Below are 19,237 nucleotides of genomic sequence, written 5' to 3'. Positions count from 1 at the left end.
GCCAGGTGTATCACATAGAACGTAACTTACAAGAGGCCAGGTCCACTATGAGCGTACAGCAATGGTATAGTCAGCACCAAGCTCAATCTTCGAGAAATGTACAGTATCATCCAGAAGCATTGCATGTCTGTCCAACTCGGCGCCGCCAGGACCGTGGGGGCGGCGTCGCTCAGGTTGTCGGTCTCCGTGACCGATTCGCACACAACAAACCATCCGCAGAAAAGGAGAAGGAGAAGGACGCAGGGAGGAAGAGAGATGGTAGAGGGATCATCCTGACGGACCTGACAGTGCCCCATCCTCCCCCGACACGTAGGACAGACCGCCACGCATCTCCGTACTCATGGAGGAACTCGGTTGCAGGGCCTCGGTGCGATGATGCCATGGTTCGGGTTCGAGCAACAAGCCGCAGACTGTCTGTCTGTTGGGAAGTAAAGGATGGAATCCCCTCGATGTGGATGGTCAGTGCAACATCAACACGAAGACGACGACGGCACCATATGTGCACAGTACTCCGTAGTAGTGGCCGACAAGGGTTCTTTGTTCTTGCGTCAAGCGGCTCGACACTCCTACGTATCGACACTCCTACGTATCGACACCCCTACTTTGTAAAGACCATCTTGGTTAGACACGCCTACAGTCATCATCTTTTTAGAGTCTCGGCCTCAGAGGGTACCAGCTTCATTGGCGGTTTATTCGAATACTACTTCGATGGTATTGAGCACATCTCCAGCTCTCCCAGATGCATCATTTTCTCGACACTAGAGTCGCGTGTGATGTAGTGACATGTGTGCATCCCGCGAGATTTATGCTGGCCAAACCGCATCACTCCATTCCTCTCCCTTCATGATCAGGCTGTCAGCAAGTCCCGATCCTGCTGACCAGGCGGCAAACTTGGTAAAGCCGACCCTGGACCAATAACTGAAATTTGTTCCTTCAGGAATGAATGCCAAATCGCCGAATATCAATGTCACTATCTCGCCGTTGATCTCGAGATGGAGCTGGCCTTCCGTCACTTGAAAGGCTTGGTGTACATCGAACTTGACCGCGGCAGGCTGTGATCCAGGCTTTGTCGCGATGGTCGCGACGGTGAGTTTGTCGTTGGTCTGCTTGCCAGATGCCAGCAGGCTGACCACTTGGCCAGTTTTTCGCTGCAGATACTTTGGTCCTCGGTTGCTAGATACAAAATATGGTGTGACTGAGTTATTTGGCAAGGTCTGGTTAGCAACATGCCAGGTGGCCAACCCATCATCGGTGGTTCCGTTGGTCCAATCTAGATTGATGGTGTTGTATGGTGCTGGTGTGATGCCATATCTAGGGAAGAGCTCCAACACCTTGGTAACGTTCAGCTGCGATTGATCTTCCGGGTCGTACGGGGCTGATGAGTTGTAAGGTGTCCCAGCGGCTGTAAAGAGATCCTCGATACCTCCTGGAGCCATACACAAAGTCAACTGGAAATCAAGGTCATTGAAACGGTATGTATGGTTGTTGCCAGGTGCGAGGAGGGCAAAATCATTTGCTTGAAGCTCACGACCCTGGTTGGTATTGTGGAAGACTTGAACGCTGCCCTTGATGGAATAGAATGTTTCCACTTGCTTGTGGGAGTGGACGATACTGAGAGGACTCGGTCCAGTGTTGATACTCAAGATCGATAGAGCGCCAGATGAGGTGATGTTGGAAACCAGAGTTCGGATGATCAAGCCGCCAAAGTCGACAGCCTCGCCTTTGAGATTCGGGAGCACGTAGGGGCGGGGAGTCGTAGGGGCGGTGTCCACCACCAAATCACCGTATGCGTAAACCTGATCCTGTAGAGCGAGAAGCCATATCAACAAGCTCAGGAAGCCCAAAGCGACGGTTGCCATGCTGAGAACACGACGATATGATTTTGAAGAGCTGACTTTGGAGCAGGTAGTAGGGTAGCGAGCTTGGTGAGGGAGGGAGGGAGCGTTAACGGCAGCGCGTTGATGCAGAGGTCAGCTTGGTAGGTTGCAAGGGGGATAGAAGATGGAAGAAGAACGGAAGACTGAGGTTTGACACAAGTGATTGATGACACGGCGACATGAGCAGCGGAAGAGTCGCAGGTACAGGTGAGTCAGATGAAGTGAATGACTGCCGTGAATGAACGCAGGGAAGGAAACAAACAAACTCTCATTCTCACTCTCACTTTCTCTCTCAGTCAAGCCACTCGCCAATCTTCACGCTTCACAAACAGACACTGACCCCAACAGGGGCACCCGTTGTTTGTATCACTCGTTCGTTACCATCGCTCTCATAGAGAAGGCTGGTCACTGTATTCACATGCTTTCTCTGAAGTCTAGTCCTTGCCCGCCAGCCTCTGTAAGCCCCGATAAGCGATTAAAGCGCCACTTCCCCCTTTTTATATACAGCAAGTTCTATGCATGTTAACAGTCCCATTTAAGACACCGCGAACTTGCTCCTCTTCCTCAGGTTAGCACCGAAGAAATAAATTCCATAGATGCCAAAGACACACAGCACAGTCAACCCGCCCAAGAGACTGACTCCGCCAGACACTCCCAGCTGATCAAACATGGGGCGAGCGTACAAAATGGCGCCGGCGGCGAAGGCGCTGCGTGCGAGTCCGTTCGCAGCGAAAAGGGAGCCCGAATACCGAGGATATGTGAACGGGAGGTAGATGAACATGCACTGCGTGATGGTGAAGACACCCACCATGTTGATTGCGACACCGAGGAGACTAAAGATCCAATGGACGTGTTTGCGAGCAGTCCAAGCTAGATGGGGGATCGACATATTAGCAAACTTGTGGATGCCAAAGGACCAACTTGACTTACCGAATATGAACAGCCCTATTGGTATCAAAAAGGTGGCGATGAGGCCTGGCCAGATACGCGCTTCAGGTGGAACTGACCCGGACTTCGCTGCAGCTCGAGCAAGTCTCTTAGCTGCCCAGAAATAGAAGTAGGAACAGTACAAGGTAACGGCACTGACCAGGCCCACCAAGACAGCAAGGAAGGCCAGGCCAACTTCGCCCAGGTTGAACCCATACAGCTTGCCATACACGATAGGGAAGGATTCAAAGAAGGAGTAGTAGATGCCGTAGGTGAGCGCCGTGTAGATGGTTGTGAAGAGGACAGCCGGGTCAAGTGCATTGATCTGCCACGGCTTGATTAAAGCCTGGAGGGCAATGTCTAAGGCAGACAGCTTTGCCTGTCGAATTTCGGACTCGGCTTTAATGTCGGTTCGGCTAGTGAGCACCCGTAGCCGCCTTGCCCGGTAAAGGAGAATGGTATCAGAGGATGTCTCAGGGAGAGACACGAACATGAGGCCAAGGCTGAGGCCGGACAGCCAAAGAAGTTCCCAAGAGCTCCATCGCCAACTCATCGACTGCACAGCGAAGCCGCCTATCAATGGTCCGAGAGCCTGTAGTGCCTCTTGTCAGTCCGGGGACGTCACAGTAGCAATTGAACTTCATTGGATGAGAGGACCAAGTCAATGACCTGTTGATACTGGAGGGAAGCATACTGGACCCAATGTTGCACCACCGCCCCATAAGGCAATCACGTAGGGCATCTCCCTTGCGCCGTAGAAGTCTCCGTAGCTGGCTCCCCCTGTGGCCAGGCAGGGAGAGCCAAAGAACCCCAGCAAGAACCGAAGAACCAATAACCCAGGCATATTGTCGACCAGACAAGTTGGAATGCAGAGGATGACAAAAGTGAAGAACGAGACAATGTAAGGAGCATTGCGGCCCACGGCAGGGATCTCCGACAGCGGTGAGAATAACATAGGTCCGAGTCCGTATCCGATGACATAAAGAGACAGTCCGAGAGACCCTATAACTGGTGCCACGTCAAATGCTTTGAGGATATCCGGGATACTGGCAACGTATAGGGATGAGCCGACATAGACGGTGAAGGTGTACAGAAGTATGACGAAGGAGATCCAGCCTTTCTTCACAGGGGACCAATTCTGAGGATTGTCCGGGTCGGTATCGGAGTACCATGTGACTATTGTATAGCCTCCATCAAGATCACTTTTTTTTCCCCCTTGGCCCACTGGACTGTCTGAATCCTGGAGAGTGCCATTTTCAACGTCGCCATTGGCTTGGGCTTCAGGACCGCCAGATCTTTGCTCGTCAGCGCCACTACCACCACCACCATAGCCGCCATGGCTTTCTCTGGATACCGTTACTCCGTGTAGAGGCTTCGAAAAGCGTTCCGGTACTTTGAAGTGTGAATACTGCTCAGGAAAGCCGGCGATTCTGTTGCAAGTGAGGAAGCGAAGGCAGTGACCGACCGGGGCATCTCGAAATATGTCGTGCATGATGCTGGCTCTGGAGGCTCGGTAGGACCAATGGAAGAAGATATCTGGCCAGCTCAAAGAGGACAACAGCTGCATTTTGCCGGCTTTTGTAGATAGCTCTCAGGAAGTGAGGGAGGACATTGGTGTCTCTCCGGCCAATGAGACGCAATAGAAACGCGCAAAGCTAACTGTATCCGGTAGGTCCAAAGTGGCTCTTGCGGCTCAGCAGGACTCGCTGCTCTGTCTGTAGGCAGATGAGCTGATCTGTTTGTTTCGTATCTTGTAGATTGATGTGGGGAAACGGATGATGTAGTTGTTTTCAGTGTGCGCCGTAATAAAGCCAGGGCATGACCGTCCGAATCTTGGTCTGCCCAAACATCATGCGTTCCTCTTGACGCTGCTCTTCTCAGACTGGGTGGATCAGCATGCCAGCCCACATCAGAACATGACCTTCAGCTATGTACTGGAACGGAAGATTGGCATCAGACTACAACGACACAACAACTTAGCGCAGCTTCATCGTCATATCGAGTGCTGCTGAAGCACTTACCTGCGAAAGCAACGTTGCTTGGCCGATTCCCATATTCCTGCCTATCCATGCTAGACAATCCCGCATCGAATCCTGCATCTTTGGCGAGACCACAGACGAAACGGTCACCACCCATAATGGATGAAGCAGCAATAAGCCACCGACAGGCTTGCCAGGAAGTCGCTCTGTACCTTCACCAGTGTCCTCTGTGAGACAAGACGTTGGGTCTGAGCTTAGATGAAAGGGAATTGAGGCGACGATTTCTTCGACAAGGCTATACGCTTCTCGCTCCTCCCTGGTATGTGAGGCCATGTCTAGCCCGAGCCATTTCTTGCACCTAAAAACAACATCGAGCATCAACAGGTGTGTTTTGCGATAAGTGTTCCAGACTGCCGCCACGTATACTAGAGGAGTCAGTGCATTGATTTGCAGGCCGACATTAAATTCCACCTACAATCGAAATAGACGTCAATCCTTCCTGGACAGCAGAATCCGTATGCAGAGGAGTTACGCGAGGATCTTCCAATTGTCTTCGGCTTCCATTCTAAAGTCTGGCTCGCTGCCCAAGTCGCAAACATTGTTTCCAAACTCAGAGCGTCTTCCATCACTTGGCGGACGGCGGACTCTGAGATTTGGGAATCTCCGGAGAGCAAATCATTCGCTCGATAGAAGATGGGATTGAATTTGAGCAGGATTGAGTCCAGGCTTTGCACCCTAGAGTTTACAATTGGTGCGCATAGGACGCCGACATCCTGGGCTTGCTAGGCGACATGAGCAAAAATCGAGCTTTGGCTTGAGCATCAAGACTGACTTTCAATGGCTCCTTGAGCAATATGGGATTGTTCAGTTGGAATAGCTGCATTCCGCCCAAGAGATCAAAAGGGGAGTTCTTGCTGGAGAGAATGGCAGACACACCACGAACGTGGGCGGTGTGATGACCAGGATGCCCTTCGTTGCTGATTATAATCTATAAAGCCTTTAGCTAGGGAATGGATGGCATTCTGTTCACACCGAACCTCATAGAGCCCTAGTAATACTGCTACCATCAAGGACTCTGCCGTGTTTGCTGTCTCGGGGTTGGAGATGCTGGTTTGGAACGAACGTAGTAGGTCTCCGTATATGTGCTTGGCCTTCACAAGTAGACCGCTTCTGCCATTCCGGTTACCTGTTGCTGCCAGAGCCACGACCCTCACAGCTTTGGAGATGTCGGAGGAAGACCCCGCATGGTCGACCAAAGGCTCGAGACCATCTAGAAACCCTCGAGAAAGCAGTCGGTCCCTTGATGGCACACAGAAGTCTGCAAAGAAGGTGTTGACACTGAGCGCTTCAAGTTCGGCATCATCTAGATTCGAAGGACTGACAGTGGCTGCACAGTTGCTGTCCTCGGTAGGCACCTCGGTAGGCACCTGGGTAGAATCGACCGGAGAGGCACGATGACTGCCGGAGCTGATGACTCCGTAGTTGCGGAACACAAAGCCTGGGTCCTCTTCGTAGCCCGGGAACGCTCTGCGGGATCTGAGACACCGGTTACAAGACTGGCCGAGTCAGCTGGGCATTGCGTGATGAATAGAGGCATCGTACCGGACGGGTCGCATCGCACTACACGACAGTTTAGCCATCAATGAACATCTTCCGATATGGAGGGGTGGCATGCACATACCTTCTTCCGCCGTTTCTTGCATTCTTTGCAAGCTTTGGAGACTCCATGGTTGACCATGTTTTGTACTGGCAATCTCCCGTGGCATGTTCTCACGCTGCAAGCATGTTCATTGTCCTGTTCTTCGCCATTGGACGCTCAATTCGTTGAGAGAGGGATATCAATACGCATGGTGCTAGGAGCAGCTGCGGGCGTCGGCAAACCTGCCAGTACGGGGGCCCATATGTTATTTCGTACTCCGTAGACGTGCCCGGTCCCTTCAGGGGGGCTGTTCGGCATGCTGTGAGACATGAAGGACCTAGAAGCTTGATTGAACTGGCATTCAAACATGTTACGCTGCACTACTGTTCCGGGAAATTTACCAGAGAGGTTGCCTACAGTGCTCGATACAGGTACGAGTAGGTATAGGTACTCCGTACAGAGTTTAGGACGACCGAGTTGAAGCCTAAGAAGTCCCTTAGCCACCCACGTCACGCAAGTCAACGTGGTTGGTGTGGTGCTGTGGTGCAGTGGTGTGGTGTTGTGGGACACTTAGACCGCGGGGGATGTGCCTGCGGTGCCCACTTTAGCATAAGCGTCCCCAGCGTTAGCATGCTAGGCTTGCACTCAACTCCTTCGACAGAACATGAGGCGGAGGCGGAGGCGGAGGCGAGGCGGAGGGGTGCGAATGAGGCGGGGAGAGCAACTCGACAAACTGAACTGCGCTCTTTCCTGAGCCTTCTACGGATCACAGACTACGACGAAGAGCACATACAGCACAGGCCCTTCCTGTCTTACCTAGCCAATATATTAATCAAGTCCATCCTTTAGGACCTTGACCTTCCACACACACACTCACCCACACCCACATCCCCAGCGCAGATTGAGAGACGACTCATTGTCATCAATACCTGTATTAGCCATCTGCCCTGCTTGAACAGCAGCACTATCTAACCCAAACAGACTACTGTAGCACCATGTCTTCCTCTCCCGGCAGCTGGCAGGACCGCCGCTTCATGTTCCCCGCCGGCAAGGAAGTCCACCAGGGCAGCCGTCGTTTCTCGCAGTCCAGCGACAAAGATGTGCCGCCTCCGGTGACTGCTGCTGCTGTTGCTACTACTGCCGATGCGGCTCCGGCTCCTCCATCCCTGGCTACTGCCCCAGCTGACGATTCCGCTACCGCCGCCCAGTCGACCGGGCAAGCCCTCCCCAGATGGGAGGGTGACCGACGCTTTATGTTCCCTGCAGCCAAGGAGATCCACCAGCCCGCTCGCCGCATGTCCTCGTCCTCGACCTCCTCTGGTGAGAAGAAGGCCGGTGCTCCTACAAAACCCTCTACTTCTCCGCCGGCCTCATCGGGTGGAGGTATTGCAGCGGCGATCGCAGGAAGACGACGAGTACGCACCTACATATCCTTCTCTTGTCTTAGTTTGAGCCTTCGATACGAGCCCTGTGCATCCTGACCTCCAACCGTATCTTGCATTGCACCCATGACCACTCTTAATCTTCTTATTGCATCCACTTGACAACCTCACTCAAGGCCTCCTCTCTGACCAGCCTGCTTTGCATAGTCTTCTGCCTCCTCTCAAGGTGGCTTGTTCGGCGGCCTCATTGCAAATCGAAGCAGCGATACACACGCCGAGCGTCGACAGGGCTGGGAGGAAATGAAGAGGCCTGAAGGGCTGGGAGGATTCTTCAGCAACCTAGTGAACAAATCGGGGGAAAAGAAATGAATCACACTCCCACTGGACGATGAATCAGGCGAACGATGACGGAGAAGGGATATCGTGGTACGATACAGAGCGCACAACCAACCGCGGCGGGCAGAGGGAGGTCAGAAAAGTCTGGAGGGTGAATCATCTTTGGCTACGAAGCCAGTTGAACCATGATAGGCGAAATCATGCCCCGGTGGGGACGTGATATTGTCACAACAGATTGAACGAGAAACTTGTTGTGTAAGTATGTTCGGTAGCAACACAGCTTTATTTCCGCTCCTGATATATTCTCGCGTGAGGCTACGAACAAAAGCCTCTCTGTTCATCTTCTCAAACCCGAAACCCGTCCAGTCTAGGTTTCCTCCGAGCATGTCCGATCGTCCTTGAAGCTGGATGGAACTGTTGACCATCGACGAAAGAATTCATCCCAGCGCGATGGTGTGACCAGAAAGAACATTCTATTCGCCCTTGACGGCCGCCTTCTCCGGGGGCGTCTCAGAGCTTCCGCTCTCTTCCTCCACCTCTGTGACGCGACCATGAAGCGCGGGCTTCTTCTTGCCGGTCAGGTCGAGGAACATGGATCGGACAGTGTGAGCCATGGTCTTCCGGCCCTGCCAGAGCGGGAAGAGGCCTACGCAGAAGGTGCTAAAGAACAGCCACAGAATACCGACAACAACCCAGCCTATAGGACCGAGCCGAGTTAGATGGATTTGCACTCACATATTTTCCAAATCACAGGAGGGAGGGGGCGAGGGAGTAGACATATCGACATACCGGTAAAGAACTTCTTGCTGAAAATATATCCAGACCCGTACATCGGCATGGGCCAGAGCACAAGCATGGCAATGGTCATGAAGCCGGTCAAGCTTCGCGAGATGATGGCCGCCTTCTTCAACTTGGCCTGTTCGGCCGATTCTTCTTCGGTGGATCGAGACGTCGTGGTGGGCACAATCTCGGCGTCGACACTGGCGCGACGAATGATCTCGGTGTCATCGCCGCGGCGGATCTGCCTCATCGACACCCAGTCGTAGTTCTGCCGGCCGAAGGTGTAGGTGAGGATCGGCACGAAGATGAGCGGGCTGAGCAGGGCAGTGACGTTCCCGGCAAGCATGGGATTGTTGGAGCCTGTGCAGTCGACGTTCAGGACGCCGCATTCCTTCTTGGCCGTCACAAGCCAGGCAATCAGCGCGCAGATCAGCCCCAGAACGGGCGCGCCGGCAGCGGCTTGCCAGTTCTGGTCCTTCCACATCAAGGCCAGTGTGGCCGGAATGACGGCCGAGCTGATGATGCAACCCATCATCAAGTACAAGTAGCCCATGCTGACGCCGGCATAGAAGAGGCCCGTGGAGAAACTGGCCAGGACGAGGGCATAGACGACGCAGGCCACGTGAGACATGCGAATCAAAAACTTGCCGGATGCCGCAGGGTTGATGTAGGTCTGGTAGATATCGTATGTCCAGATGGACGACACGGCAATCAGTTCGGCCGAAGACGCCGAGGTGACGGCCATGAAGATCAACAGCAACGTCGCTCCAGCGCCGCCTTTTCCAAGAAGAGCCACGGCCGCATAAGGAAGCACCAATCCAGCGCTGACCTCGGAATGGGCCATGCGGTTGGGATACGTCGGGAAGACGGGGTTGTTCTCCAGGGCTAGAGCCGCCAGGCCCATGGTTGTGGCACAGAGCCAGGGGATGGCGAACCAAGAGAGACCACCCATCACATATCCGGGCAGGGCATCGACTGGCGAAGCTGCAATGGCTTTGTTGTAGTACCCTAACCGTAGGCGATCAGCAACCATTTTGATTCTCTCTTGATATTCGACGGAGACAACCTACCATTGTCCAGGAAGACGGTGCCGAAATTGCCCACAATGTTGATGACGAAGAAAATCGCCCCTTCTCGGCTGCGCATGGTCAAGTAACTCCCTTCAGCGTTGCCTTTGACGGGGTGCCGTTTGGACGCCTCAACAAGGAGCTCCCAAACCTTGCCAGGAGACCCAGCAATGTCGTTTGTCGCGTAGGCGCTGAAGGCGAAGACAAAGATGATGACCAGTATAATCACGGTGTGAATGTAGTCCGTAAGGAAAGTCGCCTTGATGCCGCCGAACATGGTGTACAAGACCACACCAACCGGGAGCAGGAAACAAGCTGCGGCGGTGGGAACTCCACAGAGCGAACTGGCCACGGCACTGCCACCGGTCAAAAGCATGGCCGTGACGAGGATGTTGGTCATGAGGCCAAAGACAAGGAACACAATGTGGGTGACAACGCCATATCTGGCCTTGATGACCTCAAGAAACGTATGCGCATTTGGGGCACGTCTCTTCAGTCTGTTGCATCTATTGTCAGACCGTCTTCACGGAGAGCATGGAAGGGGCAATGGCAATGGCATCAGCTGAACACTTACTCGATTGCCAGAGTAGCGAAGAGCAAGATCTGGACCGTTGCACCCGAAGCATACCAGAAAGGACCGGATACACCGTAAGAGTAGGCAACACCCGAGGATTGAAGCAAAGTGGCAGCCCAAGTCCAGCTGGAGACGACTGCGGCTGCTACGAGACCTGACTTGACGGTTCTCCCAGCGGTCGAGAAAGCTTCTGAGGTTTGCACCTGGAAACCCGGTCAGAAGCGCTGCAGTATTGACGGACACGAAACTCACCTCTCCATGATATCGCTTCAACGCCCATGTAGTTCCTATCATACCCAGGGCGAAAGCGAACCCAAGGCCGAGGATAATGCCATATCCGAAGCCCTGGGTCAGTGGCACGTAGGCCGCTCCAGCTGTGTCAGGCATCTTGAGACGCAGAAAGCAAATTGGATCCTCTCAAGAGAGAAAGTGATCCTTTTTTGGGAAGAGGATCAACACAGGCGCGATCTCGAAACCGAAGATTTCAAGGCGGACCCTCGTTAGATATAACCCGATCGCTGCCACCTGAAAGGATCCGGAGCCGAAGTGGAAAAACGAAACCGTCCTTCCAGTCATAACGGATGCTCACCGATTAAAAGCTCTGAGCACGCCCGACCGGGGCATGGGGCTGAGAAGATTTCTGCTCCTGTCCATGCCGATAACGGACATCGCATGGAGAACCCGCCTCTCCATGTTGTTCACCCGACGACGCTTGATAGCAGTTGGAAGCATTGACAGGGATCGACAGGGATCTTAGCTTGACGATGCCCCAGATGCAGAGTAGGACAGCACAGGTTGCAGATATCGTGAGCAACCGGGAGATATGAAACACGTTAGCTTACTGGAGGCGCTGATAAGCAAATCGGTATGCTAATGGATTTGCTGCAGGCTGAACGGGATCGCGACAAGGCGAGGCAGATCATTTGTCTGGAGAGGGCCCTGGGGCAGTTGGGGATATGCTAGAGTGACAAGAAGGCGAGCTGGCTGAAGCAAAAGAAAAGGCTGAAGGGGGGTCTTATCTGACCTTCTCGCCGTCGTGATTGGTAGAGCCAGCGAGGCCATCGGCTACCGCCTAACGGGCCTCCAGTGCTTGCTTCATGGGCCATGATAAGTCCTCGATCCATGACTAAGTTGGTTTGCTGGGCCAATCTCGTCAGGCAGACCTTTGTACGAAGTACAGTATCTAATATCTATCATGATCGCCAGCTAAGGAAAGGCTTCACCCACATCGTATTGTACTGGGGCCAATTTGGTACGTACAGAGTGGTGGTCACGGTTATTGATAATTGCTTTTGATGAGCTCGACTGCTGATGGCATATGTCGCTGCACCATGCCTTCTCCCGGGTCTCTTTCGTCTGGACTCCTCTGAGATGTCGGACGGAAGAGATGACGTGCTGGGCATTTGTTTATTCTTCCCACCGGATGTAACCCTATGAATGATTGCGTGGTCGTGCTGCTGAAAAGTAGTCCCGCCCTCATCCTCTTTATCAGACTCTGAAAGGTACACGCACAGAACTCCGTACCATCCGTAATAGATTCGACACGCATAAGGCTGGCCCGAGCAGCATCAGGACAGCCTGTGATCGTTCCAATTCGATTGGAAAGGTTGGGGTCCGATCCAAGACAGATGCGCCTCATACACTTCAACTTGGACAATGCGAGATCTGGGAGCAGGTCTTTGTCACTACGACGGGGTTGACCGATTGCCCTCGCATAGGGCAACGGATGCATCTGTCTCCGCTGACTATGCTAGTAGGACTCTGCAAGAACTCCCTGCCGAGTGTTGATTCCACATCTTGGGCAAAACTGAACCGTCTCCTCGTGGGAAACTTGATTTTCTTCTGTCCGTACTATAGAACACAGAAGAACGTCCAGCCGCCAGCCCTCAGGTTCCCCAATCCCCAAGATCATGTCAACCCCGAGTCCCGGAGAACGATGTACTCACTTGAGTCTGCATTGCACAGAAGGATCCTTCTGACTTGTGGGTTCTTTTTGAGTCCTGGGCCTGCAGCTATTTGTGTCCTTGTGCATGGTGAGAGCCTCTCATCTTATGGTGTCTTTAATCGCCCATGCCCACCGTCACCCCCATGAATCGAAGCGTTACCTATAGCCAATCGACTACTGATTGTTCCATCGTCGTGTTGTCATGTCCCCTAGAAAGAACCATAGCCAGTCAGTACTGAGGAAGGGCCACTTCTTTACAAACTTCTGTCACAGGATGATGCTCTGGCCAGGGAGCAGGGCCTCATATGACGGCGTCGAAACAATTGGGAATGTGCTCAACCTGATGTTATGTATTGCGCTCTCTTTTCCGCACCGCAAGCTCCTAGGATTACAAAACCAAGCATTCAAGCACATTGTCACCTCCGTTCTTGCCTTCCTAATGCTCATGGTGAGCTTCTCCGCGATATCCCACAATCTTCAACCTTCCGATCATCTCTCCAACAGTAAAGAAACCAAGTACTTGAGCAAAGATGATACCAGCGGTGGCTACTTGTCTGGAGTTGGCGTTGCGGATGCTGCTGAGGACCGTTTCCGGACTGACGGAGCGGGTCAGGGAGCCGGTAATGGACGAAATAGATCGAGGGTTTCGGAAAACGTTGATGAGAGGTTCAAGGTACGATTGGAATTGTGCAAGGGTGCTGGAGATGGGTTATTAGCATACTATGGGTCTCAGACCGGATGGGACTTACGGAGGTGTCATTTGTTGGCCCTTGAAGACAGTTTTCGTGAGCTCCAAACCCACACGTGAGTAGTAGACAGTAGGTGGTATTAATGCTAAAGCGTGTCAGCAAGGCCTGGAAATTCCCAAGGATATCAACTCAGGCGCATACATTCAACAAAGGAGATCAGTCTTCCCGTCCTGCCACCCACTTTTCCCAATGCATTGTATGCGGATGAGCCAACTTTCGAGAGTGCGGCACCAGCAGAGCTCTGAACACGGCTGAGTCCCTCTGAAGCCTTTGACACGGCTTGTTTCCCAGCATCTTGGGCCTTGGAAGCGGCCTCTGAGGTGGTGGAAGCTTGTCTGAAAGTGTTTTGACGCAGAAGTAATTTTGAGTGCCGCAGGATGGCACGGGACGCAGGTGTGGCTGACATGACTGCTGAAGCTCCTGGAAGCGATGGGAGACCGGTAGCAAGCGCGACAGGGTACTGTGAGGCTGCTGAGACACAGGACGTGGTCGTGGTCGTGGTCGTGTGAATGCGTTGCGTTCCTGAAATCCAAGGGCTAAAGTGAAAAGCTCCAAATCTCGGAATGAATTGGGACGAAAACCACCTAGAGACAGAAGCTCCTGATTGGCCACCATGGATGCCATCTCTGAGAAGGGTCGCTGCTTTAATTACACTCACCACCACTACCTCACCACCACTACTACGGAGTACTAGGTTTAGGTACCATGTACTTAACAATGGGAAACAACTGGTTACTGAAGTTGCTATAAGCGCCGGACAGGGCAAACTATAGATGTGTTCGACCTCAACCCGCAGCCGCATTATGGTACCGCTTCGCTCCGCTGGGCGGCCATAGCTCTAGGGGAAATGTCTACCAACCCCTTTAGACTCTCCCTCCCTAGGTACCTTACAGTACTATATAAAGGTGGTCCCAAGGACGAAAATAACCATTCTGTAACCCAGTAGCCCAAGGATCGTAAGCCCTTTCTTCTCCTCAGATCTAACCGATGTTCTCTCTCCCAGGCTGAAACCGCCGCTCAGGGCCCCGTTCACCGGATACAGTTGACAACCGTCTTCCCCGGGGCTCCGCCCGCCCTGAACCCCTGCATCAGGATATTTGGACTCCTGCCTTTTTTTTTCCTTCTGCATTGGTGCAGTGTTGATCACTTGCGTGAACTGCCTCAGTGAACATAACTCTTCCAGATTTGCTGTCATCATGTAGAAGACCTCTCCGTCGTCATATGCACGCAATCACAGGTTTGTTGGGCGTTCTCAGGCGGCGTTCTTTGTCTTTTCCATCTTAAGCCAGATCATCTCGCGCGGTTCCTTGCATCCATATCAGCCGTGTTGTCCAGCACCTCCCATCTTTGAGTTTGTATAGCTCCTTTTGTTGCAATCACCTCATTCCATCTGAAAGGTTCGGCGGCAGAGGCATAACAGCAGAAGCTGCACAGTCAACCTTGATCCTCCGAAATGGCTGCCAAGCCTCGACAACCCGGAAACTCGCCTCGGAAGTCGCTGAAGCAGAGCCTCAAAGACCTCTTCCTGCGCAGACTGCGGAAATCCCCCAGTCCTTCTGTTGAGACCGTGGGTTCTGGAATCCTACGCAAAGGGGTTCCGTCAAGCAGTTTCATCTCGTCCGTCTACACCTTAGATAAATCCTTGCCCGAATCGACCGACAGCCTGTGGAGTCTCGATCAGTACACCATCTCCCGTGCAATACCCAACCGATTTCAAACACCAACGAAGAGATCGGAGAGCCAAAATGCAGCAAGACAGTCTCTCCTGCCTGCTACAAGCCTCAGTCAGTTCAATCTGCATCATGCGTACCTTCAACAATCGGCAGGGCCCCAAAGGATCGTCCACCAAGCCATATCACCGACCTTCACCTCACTCTTGAGCCAGGAAGCGAGTATAGCGACATTTTCGCCCATCCCAAGCGCCTCAACCCTCAAACTACAAGACTCCCGTCCTAGTCTCATGCACCGAGATTCCTTCAATGAGCTTCCATGGCCGTCTCCAGGCCGAACCATTCAGCAAAGCCAAGGACGAGGCAAGCAAGTTTCATGGTTAGACTCTGCAACGACCAGTTCCATCACCGTACCACACCAGTACCAAATCCCGACCCTACCTGTGAATATCGAAGGTCGTGCTGGTGTCCGGCAAGTGGAGCACTTCAAATCCTTCTGCGTACTGGACACAGCAATGCCGGGATGTCCGGTGGTTGCAACATCCCAAGAACTGAGGTACATCTTTGAGATTGGCGAACACTTTTTCCTCAACAGCTGTGAATGTGAGGGGACGTCTATGGATATTGTCACCGGCCAAGACGCTGCCGGCGATCCTGTCACTCATCTTGTGCTCTTTACTCCTCTTGTCATCCCTAGTAGTGGTCGAAGTCGGTTCATGCTTGCCAGCCTAGTTGATGTTACTCGATTCATTCATGATGCAGCGTCCCTTCCAGAACTCGAAGAAGTCTCCAATATTTCAACGGTCGAGAGTGGCCCGCAAACACCCTTGTACAAGCCAACGCCAATGAATTGGACCTCCGCGACATACAAACTTTCCGCTGAGGATCTCCTGGGAGGTTGCCTTTTGCCTGAAGACCGTGACACTCGGGCAATCCCAACCATGGAGTCAACAGACGATATCTGGGTAAATTTGGCCAATGAAGAAAAGAGTCGAACATCAACCGCGAGAAACACTCCAAAATCGACACACAGACGCGGTGGTACTTCCAGGTCTTCAGACGTCTCGCAGTTATCTAAAACTAGCTGCACCGTGGACGAAGTGTTGGATGACTTTATGTCTAGCTTACAAGACCTGTATTCAGACTTCTTCCTTTTGGGCAAATCTCCGCTCGACGACACTTACTATGAGATCTGCAACGTCTCACCGATGTTGTACGCAGCAAAGGACTATGTCCACGGACATCTCTCCCGGACAGGAAAACAAGGAATCGCCGAGTTAAGTACTCGTCTAGGCCTAGGATCGCCGTTCCAGGCTCAAGTCAGATGGGGGCTAGAGGGTCGGGACAAACGTCTGTATTGTAGTCCACTCTACGGGCACAATTCCACCACGTGGATCTGTTTCCTCGTGGACCCCGACACGCCAGAACTGTGGTAGAGGGCCATCCATTGTCGCACAGAGTCGCAGCAGCAGCGTCGTGAAGAGTACGCATTTCTCCGTATGGAGTACAAGTCCCGTTATTGCCTTTCTAGTGGCGAAAGTCGTATTGGGAGGGTTGGTTCAGCACACGCCACCAATGGCCTCAACACGGAACATTCTTGGGCCATCGAAATGGCGGGCTGTTACAGGGGACAAGGACAAAGCAGGGATCCCTGGGTGTTGTTAAACGACCGTATCATAGAAGGGCCCAGAACTTTGTGCAGCATCACAACGTCGCATTGACAGGCATCCAACAGGGTCCGAACTCCCTCGACGGGGGCAAACTGGACGTAATTCGAGCAGGCCCCAAGGGCGATCGGGTGCCTACTGCACTACGACCATTAGCTGGATCTGGAGCTGGAGCTGGAGCTGGAGCTGAGCTGTGTCTGCCATCTGGTGTCCCTGGGCATCTTGGAGCCGACCATCGGCATCGGCGGCAGACAACAATCATCAGAGGTTCACAACCCGCGCAGTGACGCGGGAGATAGATCTGGCCATTTATTCGGCTTGGTTGGGGCTTTGTCGGCGGCCCACGCTCAGCTCCAGCGTGCAAAGAGTTGCCATTAACAGAAGCGCCCACCCGCTCGCGCCTTGGATTCTCCACACCATGCAGCGCAGTACGGAGTACGTACGGCCGGCGTACGTCGCATCGAATCTTCGCTCATTCTTTCGCTCGGCTATTGCGATGGCACCATGGAGTTTAGCGATCATCCAGCTCCACCAGACTGCGTGCCACCATTCATCACTCCAGTATCGCTCTCTCGCTATATCTGCACGCGAACGGCGTCTGCGTCTGCGTCTGTTGTCCCAGTCTTGACTCGGGTCTCAGCAAAAGCAAATGGAAAAACCTTATGATACATTCGCACTTTTTGCTTGAGACTGTACGCTTCCCCACAACTCAACAATATAACTGCTTGGGTTCGACCGTTGTTGGCCAGCTGATGGGAATGAGGCATTGACAGAAATCCGCAATCCGCCGGCGCCCAGCTTGTCGCATCCTCGACTGCGTTTCTGCAACCGTCCCTTCTTCCAACAACCACGAACGACCCTCCTAAGCTTGTTCACACAGGCCTTCTTTCGACATGTTCAATGAGAATTTCTCCTTTGGCCGGTCCCCGCAATCACCTAATTTCGACGCCAGTGTCGACGATTCGACTTCCGCAGATATCTCGCCATGCACGTCCCGATGCCCATCGCCCACTTCTCGAACGCCGGCACCCTGTCGCGATTCTCGCTTCGACGCCTATAGATACTCTAGCAGCCCTCGTCGTTCCTCGATTACGGCCTTGACGGCACAGTTGCAATCCCAGGCCCTCAATGACACCGAGATGCCTTCCCCATCACTGCCACTGAGCGAAGCCGGATCCCCCGCAGCCTCGATACCAGACACGGACGCCGACGAGGGCTTTTATGATGGACCGGATACTCCTACGACTACATTTTCCGACTATTACGAGCCAGCTGAAACCGACCCTGCCTGGTGGGATTTCAGCATGTCCGATTCCATAATTCCCACATCCTCACCCCGGCCTTCACTGTCTCTCGAAGCCCAAGCCCTGTCCCCATATACCATGCGCCGAAGGCAACGACAAACATTGATCAGGCTACAATGCATGGTGTCTCGTACTCCTGATCTTGCCATGCTCATTGAAGAGTGCCACCCCAGTTCATTACCTCTCGGCAATGATACAGTACGGCATTACAATACGAAAACAAGAAGTGATTCAACATGCAGTATTTCGGGCTTATTATCTACGCAAGGGACCAACGAGTGTCGGATAGAGAAGAATCGAAGTCTATCGACTGCGGCGGTTCGGAGACCTCCTAGACTGAGAAAGAGGACGCGGTGAAATGATCTCGAGTCCGACAGCGGAGGTAGAGATGACCTACGATGCCTCGTCCCGAGTTGATCGGGTCTATTATGGTCCGGGCGGCCTCCCCGTGAATAACAAGATCAAAACTTGACCCAAACGGCTACGGACCTCCCTCGACAGAGCTACGATTCGAAACTCCGGCTGAGGCGCTGCTCCGACTTTGATTCAGTTGTAGCGGAATTAGCAAGGCACTGCACAAGCATATTCGCGAAGTACCACTCCAGCATGCAGAAGTTGCCTCAAAGTGATCCCGTCGAATTCGCCGATCCAAGCGCCATGCCAACCACGCCAGGCTGGACAAGGAAGCGCCAGAGATCTTTCTGGTCAGGGATGCTGCGAAGGCTCAAGAGATATTGCCATCAGAGCCCATCAGATCACTCCTTGTCTTTGGGTCATAATCCAGAAGATGAGCGCTGGAGACGGCATTCTTCGTTCTTGAATTATCTGCGAGGCTGGCAGGGGGCGAATTATGCATTTACAATCACTTTCTAGCGTCCTCTTGATATTGAGTAGATCGACATTTCTTGTCACCCGAAAGGGCAGAAGGACATGGTGATTAGACAGGGCCGCCAGTCTAGACTTGCTTTTTATGAGCTATCCTTGTGAGTCGGAGCTATATCCACCAGCAAATTCATGAGTCTTGCTGCGAATCTAGTCTGGAGGAGATGTTGTCCTCTAGCATAGGATGAAGTATACCATGTGAAACATCCCACACTGAACACCAATACAATATTGGTCAGCGATGGCAACAACCACCTCGTCCAGTTGGGAATCTGTGCCGTGACTTGCCTGGACGAGCTGGTCCTGTCCATCCGTAGTATCGCTTGTGATATCACAAGAAGACGTTTTATGCTACAGTCATTCAGTTTGTCGTATCATCCAGCCGTGTTGCCCGTCCCTAGCCTCATTTCCTCCTGTTTTCGTGTCTCTGTGAGTTCCTTGCGGCCGATGATAAAGATC

At 52.9% G+C, this 19,237-nt stretch overlaps 8 protein-coding genes across 8 annotated transcripts; 3 read left to right on the top strand and 5 right to left on the bottom strand.

Moving 5' to 3' along the window:
- Positions 1 to 803: 803 nt before the first annotated feature.
- Positions 804 to 1,859, bottom strand: A1O3_03177 (uncharacterized protein; the record flags this gene model as incomplete). The annotated part of the gene is made up of 1 exon (XM_007733315.1): positions 804 to 1,859. The coding sequence occupies one exon, from the start codon at positions 1,857 to 1,859 to the stop codon at positions 804 to 806; it is 1,056 nt and encodes a 351-aa protein (XP_007731505.1).
- A 553-nt stretch (positions 1,860 to 2,412) lies between these two features.
- On the bottom strand, positions 2,413 to 4,296 carry A1O3_03176 (uncharacterized protein; the record flags this gene model as incomplete). Its single annotated transcript, XM_007733314.1, has 3 exons — positions 2,413 to 2,747; positions 2,808 to 3,396; positions 3,499 to 4,296. The coding sequence occupies 3 exons, from the start codon at positions 4,294 to 4,296 to the stop codon at positions 2,413 to 2,415; spliced, it is 1,722 nt and encodes a 573-aa protein (XP_007731504.1).
- A 385-nt stretch (positions 4,297 to 4,681) lies between these two features.
- On the bottom strand, positions 4,682 to 6,521 carry A1O3_03175 (uncharacterized protein; the record flags this gene model as incomplete). The annotated part of the gene is made up of 7 exons (XM_007733313.1): positions 4,682 to 4,762; positions 4,826 to 5,208; positions 5,259 to 5,565; positions 5,616 to 5,771; positions 5,821 to 6,339; positions 6,386 to 6,403; positions 6,465 to 6,521. The coding sequence occupies 7 exons, from the start codon at positions 6,519 to 6,521 to the stop codon at positions 4,682 to 4,684; spliced, it is 1,521 nt and encodes a 506-aa protein (XP_007731503.1).
- Positions 6,522 to 7,417: 896 nt separating this feature from the next.
- On the top strand, positions 7,418 to 8,173 carry A1O3_03174 (uncharacterized protein; the record flags this gene model as incomplete). Its single annotated transcript, XM_007733312.1, has 2 exons — positions 7,418 to 7,837; positions 8,012 to 8,173. The coding sequence occupies 2 exons, from the start codon at positions 7,418 to 7,420 to the stop codon at positions 8,171 to 8,173; spliced, it is 582 nt and encodes a 193-aa protein (XP_007731502.1).
- Positions 8,174 to 8,613: 440 nt separating this feature from the next.
- On the bottom strand, positions 8,614 to 10,948 carry A1O3_03173 (uncharacterized protein; the record flags this gene model as incomplete). Its single annotated transcript, XM_007733311.1, has 5 exons — positions 8,614 to 8,837; positions 8,930 to 9,928; positions 9,991 to 10,484; positions 10,562 to 10,764; positions 10,814 to 10,948. The coding sequence occupies 5 exons, from the start codon at positions 10,946 to 10,948 to the stop codon at positions 8,614 to 8,616; spliced, it is 2,055 nt and encodes a 684-aa protein (XP_007731501.1).
- Positions 10,949 to 12,942: 1,994 nt separating this feature from the next.
- Positions 12,943 to 13,661, bottom strand: A1O3_03172 (F-type H+-transporting ATPase subunit G; the record flags this gene model as incomplete). Its single annotated transcript, XM_007733310.1, has 3 exons — positions 12,943 to 13,204; positions 13,256 to 13,340; positions 13,397 to 13,661. 3 exons carry the CDS (start codon positions 13,659 to 13,661, stop codon positions 12,943 to 12,945), a joined length of 612 nt encoding a protein of 203 aa, XP_007731500.1.
- A 1,047-nt stretch (positions 13,662 to 14,708) lies between these two features.
- Positions 14,709 to 16,361, top strand: A1O3_03171 (uncharacterized protein; the record flags this gene model as incomplete). The annotated part of the gene is made up of 1 exon (XM_007733309.1): positions 14,709 to 16,361. One exon carries the CDS (start codon positions 14,709 to 14,711, stop codon positions 16,359 to 16,361), a length of 1,653 nt encoding a protein of 550 aa, XP_007731499.1.
- Positions 16,362 to 17,485: 1,124 nt separating this feature from the next.
- Positions 17,486 to 18,094, top strand: A1O3_03170 (uncharacterized protein; the record flags this gene model as incomplete). The annotated part of the gene is made up of 1 exon (XM_007733308.1): positions 17,486 to 18,094. A coding segment is annotated over one exon (609 nt), but the record flags the coding sequence as incomplete, so codon positions are not given.
- Positions 18,095 to 19,237: the final 1,143 nt, after the last annotated feature.

Source organism: Capronia epimyces (genome assembly GCF_000585565.1).
Source record: "Capronia epimyces CBS 606.96 chromosome Unknown aczIQ-supercont1.2, whole genome shotgun sequence".
Taxonomy (NCBI): Eukaryota; Fungi; Ascomycota; class Eurotiomycetes; order Chaetothyriales; family Herpotrichiellaceae; genus Capronia; species Capronia epimyces.
The sequence above is the reverse complement of the archived record's forward strand: the minus strand, read 5'-3'. Positions and strand labels throughout refer to the sequence as shown.